The sequence below is a fragment of the Lycorma delicatula genome, chromosome 4 (genome assembly GCF_047948215.1).
Source record: "Lycorma delicatula isolate Av1 chromosome 4, ASM4794821v1, whole genome shotgun sequence".
NCBI classification, from domain to species: Eukaryota; Metazoa; Arthropoda; class Insecta; order Hemiptera; family Fulgoridae; genus Lycorma; species Lycorma delicatula.
The window spans coordinates 38,605,233-38,617,249 of NC_134458.1; the positions used below are offsets into that span (position 1 = coordinate 38,605,233).

Below are 12,017 nucleotides of genomic sequence, written 5' to 3' on the forward strand. Positions count from 1 at the left end.
CAGAAATAATAGTGTAACAAAAAATTCAATTTTTACTTGTTCCCACTAAAACCGTTTTTCACATAATAATTTTTCTTGTAAAATAGTTTTGAACTATTTGATGCATTAAAAAATTAATGAACACATTATAACATAAAAAACTGACAGACAGAACTACTTCATTCAGCATTAACACTGTTAAAAAAGCCAAAATTGTAAGCTACTCAGTTCAATATTCTGAAAGTAAGCAGTAAATAGAATCTAAATTTTCCAGAATTAAACTCATCAAATCATAAAAATTCAATTAGTTAAAAAAGGCTGACTAATCTAGCAATTAAACTGCATTTACCCACATTTTAACAATTAATAATAAATATTACAAATACATTTTCTTAAAAAAAAAAGAAAAACTTGAGGATTGATGAAAAAATTACTCTTTTTGTAATTAATATGAAGTATGAAAGTGGGAGCATTATCACTAAAGAATAGCATAACGATTAAAAAAAATGTTTTTTATTCAAAAAGATATAAAAATAACATGAACATTTTTTTATATCAATTTAACCTAAAATTTAGGTATATTATCTGAGAATATGTCAAACAATAATTTTCATCTCAATTCAAGAATTTTAGAGAACTTTTATTGCTAGATTTTAAGAATTAAAAGTTCAAGTATTTAAAAATTCAATACAATATTACAGGGTAATAATAAAAACAGAATAATCCACTAACTGTAAACAAATTATTTCTTTCACATCACATGGCTCCATAATAAATATAACATTTAGATGATAAACTACAATATGTTTCTACCACTTAAGGGTTAAACAAGTGAAAATCTTAACAGGTGAAATTAGGAAGAAATTTTTTTATAAAATAACAAGGGTAACTAATTTTGATAATATGAAAAATAAAATAACAAGTAAATTAAACCTATCCTGTAATACATAATTTTTTCCTGTTAAATGAAATAAAAACTTGGGATAGTTATAGCCAGTTTTTTAAATTCCCTTATTTAAATTATTATACATAATCCCAAAAGTATAACTGTTAAATGTAGGACATGTACAGAATTCACTCGATTAGTTCCTGATACTTAATTTATTCAACTGAAAGTTTCAGTGGAGTTATAACATATTCTGATCACTTAATAATAAATATAATGAAATAAATAACTTAATTATAGCCGTATTCATACAACAAAAAATATGAAGCACCCTCAAGAATGATTTATATTAAAAAGATACACTTTTTCAAGTTAATGATGCTACATCATTTCAACAGCAAAAAAATTTATATTTGGGCAACTATAACAAGAAAAAGGAATTTTTAAAATAAACTTTAAAAAGCCAAAACTGTCATAAAAAATTATGTTTTCACATTATTACTACATAATTTAAAAATAAAATATTAACATCAGGGTGGAAAGTTTTATGAAAATAGGTATAATTTTTTAAAAAAAGAAAAGTAAACTGTAACAATATATCTCAAAATAATTCTATTTCAAGGACCATATAAACAAGTTATATTATTATTACAAGATATATAATTTCTGTTAAAAATAAAATTTCTCCTTAATTCAATAAAATGTTCAGTACATTTTCATAATTATTTTTTAAGCAATTCATACAATAAAGAAGACAAATATATATCATTGATTCTAACCATTCCAAAACTTCAAATTCAAAGAGTTTTAAATAGAAAAAATAGCAAATTTTAATTAAAACTAATACAAAATGATGAATTTTTAAAATAAATTATGTTACTGTGTACTCAATAAATAAAAAAAAGAAAAGAAATATCTTAAACTAAATAGTAAAACAAAATAATACCAGAATTTATGATATTATGTAACATGCTTAGAATAAACCTTATATATTATTTTCTTTTTATTTTAAATAACTGAAAAATTAAAACTTAAAACTAAAATTTAATTCATGTCATAACAAATATTACTTCTAAACACCATTTCCTTTAGTTTTTATAGACAATTACAAATTAAAAACGCATACAAAAAATGAAAAATAACCATTAATCAGATATTCGTAAAGATAAAAGTTGAAGTGAACACCATGAAATAAGTTTGTAATGTATATCATTTGTAATGTAAATAAATTTGCTAAACAATTACTAACTGTTTTTTATATAATTAAATCATTTTTTTTTTTAGTTGTGATTTGTTTTCTAAAAAAATATGTTGTAATAGTTCTCTAAGCATAAACTACTGCTAAAAAAAAACTACACCAAAATTTTCATTTTATAATTATGGAAGAAAGGACAAATGATTATACAAAAATGATAGTTAATTTATTAAATAAAATACTTGGACTGAACTCGATACAGTAAAATCTTAACTGTTAGTGTAATAGTGATAAACATAAAAAATGAAAAACAGAATTGTAACTCCATTAACTAGTGTTTTAATAGCCTAAAATTAAGCTGGATAGACACTACACGAATGATTCCAAAGAAAATAAATAAAATTTACTAATAACACTATTTCAAACAATGAAATTAGTTACAAGAAAGAAAAATTAACCAACCTAAAAATCAAACTACAGGCACACATTTAAAAATAAAATATTAAATAAAAAGTTGTTATTAAAATGGCCAGCATTAACTGTAAATATTTAATTATCTTTTCAAAGATGTAAAACATGAGGTATTAAGACTAAATAAAAACTGTATAATTTAATATTTGTTATTAGGAAATGAAAAAAAAAGCAAAAACCTACTAACTGCAAACTAAACTATTCCTTGAAGTACACAAAACTCCATAAGTGTAAATTAACTTTTTTAAAAATTGCCTAGCAAATTTATGAATATTTTAGAAACAATATGAAATGATAACAAATCCTTCGTTTACTGCGATTAACTATTAACTTTTTTAAACACTTTCTGAACAATTATAATAAATTTAATATTAAACTATACACGCATTAACTGTAAAATTACTTCGAGTTGAATGTAAATTTAATACTTAATAGTTACAGCTAAAAAAGTAATCTTTAATGTAAAATATGTATACATTTATATGTTACAACAATAATTTAGCACAATTGTTTTATATAACAAAATAACTTGCATGATTTTAATAAATAAACTGATTAAAAATTAGGAAGAAAACTGTACTGTAAGAGTGCAATATTAATTAAGTTATACCCTCAGTTTAAAATTTCACTGCCAAATTTTGACCAAGTTCTCATAACAATGCATTAAATTATGAAGAAAGTACAAAGAATTGTTTCAAAAATATAAAGTTAAAAGATGATAAAAACCGATATGCAAGTTATTACATACCTGAACAGATAGTTCAAAAACCAATTTGCAGTTAATAAAAACTGCAAGAAAATTATAGTTTAATATAAAATTTTTATTACATAATTGATAATTTCTTTTTATTCCTGCAAAAGGTCACGTCCTGCAGCAAGAATAGCTCATTATAGTAAATCACATTGTAATAGATTACTGTAAGTGGGCTGGTTAGTATAAATATTAAGTTTAGATAGTCTAGCAGTACAGGTTCCTTTCTATATATACAAACACTTACACACTCTCATACTCATACATCGCAAAATATAGGACTTTATAATTTGACACAACTTTAATAAAACCATTGTTAAAAAATTAAAACTGATATTGAAACAAAAAAGCATGTACATTAAAAACAAAAAAAAAAATCCATTAAAATGGAAAGATAAAATCTGTACCGCCAATTTTGTCAAAAGATTGTAAAATTGTACAGCAATTCATTAACACACACAAGACAAACTACTGGTTTAAACAAAGTGCATTCGCAATAAAAATAACCTGTAACAATCTGTTAACTTTCGGCACGGAATGTTAGGTACTTTTAAGTCAATTCGAGCTAGAAAGTACTTACAGTACTAATAAAAATATAATTCATACTGTACCCAAAACGGAATTAGGAAAAAATTTATTAAAAAATTCTTCTTGCATGTATCAATAAATTACAATACTTAAATAAAAGGTTTTACAAAAATATTTATTATAAATGCCCCTTGTATAACAGTTGTGCAACACATTATTAACACTGCACATTTATAAACTTGAACCGCCCACACAAATGTCACAATGAACATCCAACTGTTATCGCACAAGTTTGCATGCGTTTTCACTAGTTATCTGAATCAACAACATACTGCATTTGTAGGTACTGTTGATCTCAGGTAGTGTTTTAGGTAAACTGTACCTCAACATTGGACGATCAACAGAGATACACAGTTAACAGTATATTAAACAAAATAGTTTCTATGTATTCTTGACCCAAAACACAATAGTCCAAAAAAAAACTAATTTCTATGGATCTCCCTTAAAAAATGAACCAAATTAATGGCCCACAAAAAAAACCATCAATATTAGGTCAAGAACACACATCAACTTCCAACTCAGTAGAAAAAGCAAAGTCATTTGTTTTAAATAATTAACATCAGTCAACTTATGTTCAGTATGGCTGATGTCTCTGGAACTGACGAGCGCCTCCCCTTGGTTTGCCAGTTGCCCCGTACGGTTGAGGAGCAGCATTACCATAGCCTCCATAACCTGTATAATCATATCCAGTGTAGTCATATGTAGCATCACCATAGTAACCAGTGTAATCTTGGTATCCATATCCACCTGGATAACCTCCAAATCCCCAGCCAGCTCCAACAGGATAACCAGGACCCATTCCAGGCATTTCTGGATTAACTTTCACTTTTCTGACATCAACTTCTTTACCTTTAATGCACTGCTTAGGCGTTTTCAATAATTTGTACACAACATCCTTTGTTTCAAAGGTAATGAAACAGAAGCCTTTCCTCTGGTTTTTCTGTTTATCAAAAGGTGCTTGAATTTCTACTACATTACCATACTGAGAAAAGAAATCTTTGATGTCTTCATCAGAAATTTCAGGGGTTAACCCACCCACAAAAATCTTACCATGCTGCGCCTTCTTCGACACCCGTTTGGGATCTACTTTCCTTTTGTTAATAAAATGATCCCCTACACTTAAAAGTTTATCAATTGTTTGAGCATCAGAAAATACAATAAATGCAAAGCCCCTTGACTGACCAGTATAAGGATCCACCTTGACGGTGACGCTTTCGATATCGCCAAACTTGCCGAAGTATTCCTTTAGTTCCTTATCCGTAGTTTGCCGGCTTAGACCGCCAACAAAAAGTTTCTTGTCATCATCTTTACCCGGAATACCTGCTGTACCTTTGGAAACGTCTCCATTTCCTGCTGCGGTACCGTCGAAATGCGAGTAGTAATCCATTCTAATAACTTAAATAAACACAATATTAAACAAAACACAATTCACCTTGCTCCTTAACCGCTACAAACAGGAAGAAGGCGGAAACAGAAAACGAGAAGACGCTCAGCAAAGCTGTACCAACCGATTACGTTATTCAACTATACAATAGCTGAATAATAAGTACAATAAAAGTTTTCAAAAATAACATACAATCAGTAATAATTTAAAAACAATTAATTATTTTAACAGTTCATACAATAATTATTAAAATCTTTTTTTCAATTAACTTTTGTTTTAAGACTAAGAATAAATTGGTCACAATGTGGTTTTATAATTACATTTTAAAGACTTTATAAATTTTAATACTAGATTCAATTGTTATTTATTTTCTGAAATAAAATTGTAAAATTACTTAAAAAACACATTTTCAATGATAAATACAATGTTACAGTCGGAACAACGAAGGTTACCACGAATATTTTTATATTAAATAATTTCAAGGAATTAAATAATTTAAATAAAAATTACTTCAACTTTGCCCGCTTAATTATCACAGAATTTCATTAATGCTAAAATGTATTTAGTACTCTAAATCGTGAGTTACTTACGATGCTTAGTCATCGATGTGGCTTGAGTAGGGCGGGAACTTTGTAATTTACTAACTTCATTGTATTTAGCAAAGAAAAAGACAAGTAAATTTGAAGATAAGAAAATTAAATATGGTTAGAATGTGGTACTAATGTAAAGTGTTAAAAAATAAATTTAAGTTACATAAAATAAAACAATTAGTTTTCTTAATATTTATTGTATTTTTAAAAAATAGACATCACTTATTAAATGAAAAAAATATCAGATAAAAATGGTGGGAAAGTTTTAATAAAGAACAATTATATAAAATTATGAGTTTCAAAAAATGGTTTTCTGAAACTAGTCAGTTGGAATTTATTCTTTCCTCTTCATGGATATTATGCAGCCTTGTTCTATTACCTACTTTCTCAAAAGTCTTCTACCTGGTCTGTACTACAATTTAGGTGGTAAGAGTTATTCTAGTATTATTTCTAAGTGAGCATGCTAGTTGAATTTGTAGTAAATATTTTCCAAGGCAGAATTTATGTTAAGTTCATCTCATTCTTCATATTCAACCTAGTGAATTCAGCTGTTGTTCTCTAAAACCTCATTTCTGCTGATGCTATTAGAGCTTCTATCGCTGCACTGTGATTAACGTTTCACTTTAATATAGTAAAACAGATATTATCAGTATTTTATAGAATTTAATTCTTTTGCTATTTCAAATCCTATGAACAGTTCCATATATTGGTATAAACTTATTTAGTTTATTCAAATCACTGTCAATCTTGAGAATCAGGAAGTCAGATTATAGTATAGAAAAAAGTGAGACAAGGATCTGATTAGTCACTTATTTTTGTTAGTGTAAGAAGAAACAATAAAGGAACTAAATGAAAATTTTGAAGTTGGAGTAATAAGGACAACAAATAAAATGTTAATGTTTGCTGAAGTATTGTTTCAGTGAAACAGTATGAATTAGAAGAATAATAGTAGGAATTTACTGTTAGAGGAGAAATTTAACTTGAAAGTAAAAAGGAGTGGGACAAAGGTAACAAACATTGACAAAATGGAAAATAATGAGCTAAATATTAAGATTAGAGAACACAATGTACCAAGTCACAGAATTCTGTTATCAGAAATTACCAAGGATAGACAAAATAAAGAAGACATAAAAAAACTCATTGACATAAGATAGGAAAGCTTTTATAAAATTAAAAAAAAAACCAGTGCTGGTATTAAATATCAATTTAGGAATTAAAAACAAACAATTTTAAATTATTTGTACAAAGTGTAGCATTTTATTACAGCAAAATATGTGGAGTAGGGAATCGAAGAAAAACAAAGAATACTGGTTTTCAGAAGAGGTGTTTCAGAATAATGTTGGAAATTAGAATGGTTGATAGACTAAAAAATAAAGAGGTTTTAAGATGAATCTGTGATATATCTAGAGCTATTAAATTTTATTCTAAAAAGAATTGTAGAAATAGCAAAGGAATACAACAATTAGAATACGTAAAAATGGTAAGCTATGTTATGATGTACAATGTAGGAGGTATGTTGAGGCTGGGAGATTGACACAAAATAGAAAAGAATGAAGGAATGTATCAAATGACTAATGACACAAAAACTCATTAATTATTTTCTACATGAAAACATATAAATATATATATATTTTTTTTCTGTTAATCTATTAACAGAAAACATTATATTGACATGGCGAGAATACAGCTTCTGTGTTACTTTCTGCTGTAATCTTCATGTGAACAATGTATTGATAAATTTTGTCAATGGCACCTGTATTTTACGTGGGTTATTATTTTACACATATATATTGGTACAAATCATCTTTTAAGTGTTTGTTTATTTTATTTATATCTGATGTATGACATTAAAGTGTGATGAAGAACAGTATCTATTAATGTAAAATTGTTATCCTTTTGTATGGATTTCTTTTCTTTTCTTGTTTTTATTAAAAACTTACTTACATTACTACCATCATTCATAGCAAAATGTTATTGGTAAAGTATATCCATTGTACTTGTAGTTCATAATTAGAATACATGACAGATTGGACTGAGTGACAGAGAAGGGTAAAATAATTTCAAAGTTCAATTTTATACATAAAATTGAACATCTGTGTGTATATGTGTTCCATATCAACTCCAAAGTAACTGACACCAAATCCTGTACAGTTTCTCAGCAAAAATTAAAAGTGTATAAATTTTATCACATGAATTAAATGTTTTTTTCTATTCTTAAGTTTTTATATTTTCAAAATGTACCCATGCTCCTTTAGCCTCCTTCAGTTTTTGAAGTCTGAAGGGACTTACAATTAATGAAAATTTAATTTGCCAAAAATGAGTGTGTCAAAATTAATATTTAAAAATGTATGTATTTATAAAATTTAACTTTTGTCTATATACTACTCGCAATATAGTTCTTTAATATATTAGCTCTTTTAATGTATTAGCACAAACTAAAACAAACATATCCATATCTTGAAATAATAAAACAAAATCTTATAAGATACAAATTATTTTGTATAGCATTGACTGAAAAACTCTTCCTCCTGCATATAACAAAAATTAATTAAAAATTATAGTTTGTTCTATATGTTCTTCAAAATGTTATTTAGGAATTTATTTATTTATTTATTTTTTTAAATTTATTTATGGAAGTAATTGAAAGTTGTACTTTGTTTAATCTGCTCTCCAAAGTTTTATTTATGAAATTAATATTTATTACTTCTATGAGTTGGTGCTAACAGTACACTGGTTGCCAACCGAGTCAAGCCACCAACTACCACTTTTTGTTTTAAACTACCAATGGAGATGAAATGTATAAAAGGGAATAAGTTTAATCTGACTTATCTTAAATCTGTTGTTAATGTATGTGTGTGTTTATGTACATTATAGAATATAATATAATGCTCCCTGTAGTAATTACTGCTATATTATTTAGCATTTCCAATATTTCTCTTGAACCTTAATTGAAATATTTCATATTGTAAGGAAAAAATTAATTTTTAAATATGCTAAAAATTTACTAATTTACAAGATTAGTTTTAAAAAAGTTTAATAAATAATTCCTCATATATAGATTTAAAGTAAATAATATTTTCTTTGAATTTACTTTTGGGCATCAATATACCAAGCCTATCAGTGTGTAAGTGATCTTTGCCCAGCAAATGATACTTTTCCTCAGTTCACCACAGGGGATTGCACACATGCTCCATCAATTAATAAAAATTTAAGTATAGCTGTACTGGAACCATTCCTTTTAAAACTTGTTATAATTTCTGAAAAAATAAAAAAACAATGTTCAAGAAATTCAGTTCTCCTTGTCCTACAAGGGCCTCTTGCTCCTTTACTTCAAAACTGAAAATTGGGAACATTCAATTCCTTCTTTTTTAGTGTTATGTTTTTTGGAGCTAGTAAAAACTTTATGATAATGAATTTAAGCTATGTTGCCCACCCAGCTACTCTTAAACCCAGAAAAAGTGTTGATAACCCAAGTACTTCAATATTTTGGTTAATGGTAATCAATATTTTTAGCTGTAAATTAATTTAAAGTAATGTGTGTTGTTATTATTTATAGTTTCAATCAAACAATAAAAATCCCTTACAAAAATCCTGTTAATTTTAAGTTTTTATGTTTATTAGAATGGATTAATAAACTTAAAACCCAATTTAGCATTATGTAAAAGTACATACTTCATTACAATTTCTCATTTTCTTTAATGTTCCTTCAACATTTTTACTACACATAATTTTACTAGCATGTCATCTACATTTTATTATGTGATTTAAAACAAAACTAACCTGCTATATTGAATTATATAATAGATAAAAATTTAAAAAAAAAATATACGTTACATTTTTTTCAGAATAAATTGCATCTTTTTTTTCTTTTCGTTAAACTTTCTGATTATTATTTTAACGAACATAGTTAATCATAACGTTTATGACGAATTTTTAAATATTATTGTTTTGAACAACAAATGATAGGCATAATATAACCGTGGGTAAATATTGGAGTATACAGATTATTCCATTTCTTGAACTATTATATTTTAATAATTATAACTTGTCATTAGCAGAATTCACTGTACAGCCGTTTAGTGCACCTGGTGATTTTACGTCTTCAGTACAAGCAGATGTGCTCTCCGTCATTGCATTTTAGTGCAATTATCTTAGAATGAAGGCTGATCTTGATTATCAACAATTAAAATGTAAAATACTTAACGGTTTAACCTTAACCTTTTAATTTCAGAAATCTTCTGATGAGATTTTTAAATATTTATTGTTATAAAGAAAACCTGAAATTAAATTCGCAGATTTACTTTATGAATGAAGTCCAATTCAAACACATTCGTTACTCTCAAACCTGGAGTTATTACTTCTTTCTTAAAATTATGTTTTTCTGGGTTTAAAAAATTTTTGGAAAACAAATCTTGTCCTTATACAGTATCCCTCGACAACGATCATGGAAAATTAAGATCCATTCTTTAATCGTGGATGTGTATTTTAAAAATTAAGGCGATAAAAAACTCACACCGTTAGTATGACGACTTTGTAGCTCAGTTAAAGTTGCTTTAAAAATTACATGGTTTTCAAAATTTTAGATCTATAAAGAAGGTTAAATAAAATTACTTTCCCACAATTAATGGAACAAAGTAATTAAGAAAATTTTGATTCATTTACTCTTCTGTTATTTCCCGCTACGATAGAAAAGTGAGGTTAGAGTGCTGTAGGTATACTTTGCGATCTTGTTGGTCGCTGTGGTATGTGTAAATTTTTTTGTTTTATTTATGCCTGACAATTAACTCATGGAAAAATATATGATCCTAGTAAAGTATGAGTGATCCTGAGAATTTAAAATGTAATTTATTTGATAATATACAATATAAAATCAGCGGAGTTGTAAGTGATGAGGTTAGTAAATCTGTTGAAATAAGACGTTGATTTTGCTAATTTGTTGAGTAAAATTTGTTAAATATACAGTTATTTTATAATTAAGATAAAACTAGATCAATTTTTGCATCCCATTAAATTAGGGATTGTCAAATAGTGCAGTTTTTAATGTTTTGAGAAGTTAAGTATAAGCGTTATGAAGTTAGATATGGTTTTTGAATTTTAGGATTTTTTTTTTGTAGGATCAGTAGTTATTTTATCATTCTTCTTTGCAGAATTATGATAATTGTATTAATTAATAATATTTCAGTCTATGTTTATGCTGTCTCTGATTAGATTGAGCCCAACTTCTGAAGTTGATCTCGCTGTTAAATCTGATTGTTTCCTATGATTTTATGTTTACAGTTAACAAAGTTATGTCAAAGTAAATTTAGTGGATTGATCCATGATGTAATAAATTCCATTATAAAATAGCTTGAATTAATTTTATCAGTACTTGCGAGTTGATAATAATGAAATTTAAGATTTTAATGTGGATTTTATGAGCTTGATTGAAATGCAGATGATGAAGAGTTGCGCTAAGAGGTTATTATTATAAAATAGCAATGTATTATGAAAACTTTTGAAAAAGTAACAGTTGCATTTTTATATTATATAATGTTATATTTTTATTTGTTCTATGAATGTTAATCTGATGCTTTCATTTATTTTAAAAGGAATGATACAAGTTGCAGGAGAATACTAATGTTTTATTTTTGAATAATAAATTTTTTGTTTTCATGTTCTTAAATGTAATTATTCTTGTTGCAGAATGAAAGCAATACTAATTTTATGTTGAATGTTTATATTAAAATGTGAGCAGATAATGGATTTACATTAAAATTGATATTGATGTGTAAAATAAATGTAGTAAAATTTTGTTTGTTGGATATATGTTTTCAATAAATTTATTAATCTTAATTCTTTAGTTACTAAAGAAAAAAAGAACTTTTGTAAAAGTAGTAAAGGAAAAATTAGACAGCACAAGTGATGTTTTGTGTAAATATTAGACTTTGATGTGTAATGACATACACACATGCATGCACCCTTAGGTTACGAAATTGGACAGGACAATCCTAGTTTATGGTGAGTTGGTTGTTATTAAAAAGTTATAGGCTTCTTTGTTCATATGCGAGAAAAGCTAATAAACATGTTTTAAAAAAAATTATATAATTAAAGTTTTATTTTGAAGTCTCATCAAGAAATAGCTAAATAATTTCTATGTGTAATCTATATATGTGATCCATTTTTCTTAACATTTC

At 26.4% G+C, this 12,017-nt stretch overlaps 2 protein-coding genes across 5 annotated transcripts in view; one reads left to right on the forward strand and one right to left on the reverse strand.

Annotated features, from left to right (window-relative positions):
• Nucleotides 1-476: 476 nt before the first annotated feature.
• Nucleotides 477-5,336, reverse strand: LOC142323293 (RNA-binding protein squid-like). Its single transcript, XM_075362752.1, has one exon. The coding sequence runs from the start codon at nucleotides 5,255-5,257 to the stop codon at nucleotides 4,445-4,447; it is 813 nt and encodes a 270-aa protein (XP_075218867.1). The 5' UTR covers nucleotides 5,258-5,336; the 3' UTR covers nucleotides 477-4,444.
• A 5,027-nt stretch (nucleotides 5,337-10,363) lies between these two features.
• Nucleotides 10,364-12,017, forward strand: part of LOC142323294 (uncharacterized) — a 154,797-nt gene continuing 153,143 nt past the window's right edge. For 2 of the 4 annotated variants that reach the window (XM_075362754.1, XM_075362755.1), the window contains exon 1: nucleotides 10,364-10,737. In XM_075362754.1, the coding sequence (XP_075218869.1) occupies nucleotides 10,660-10,737 (78 nt within the window). In that variant the 5' untranslated portion in view covers nucleotides 10,364-10,659. The remainder of the gene's footprint in view (nucleotides 10,738-12,017) is intronic. The other 2 variants (XM_075362753.1, XM_075362756.1) reach the window with 2 other exon arrangements.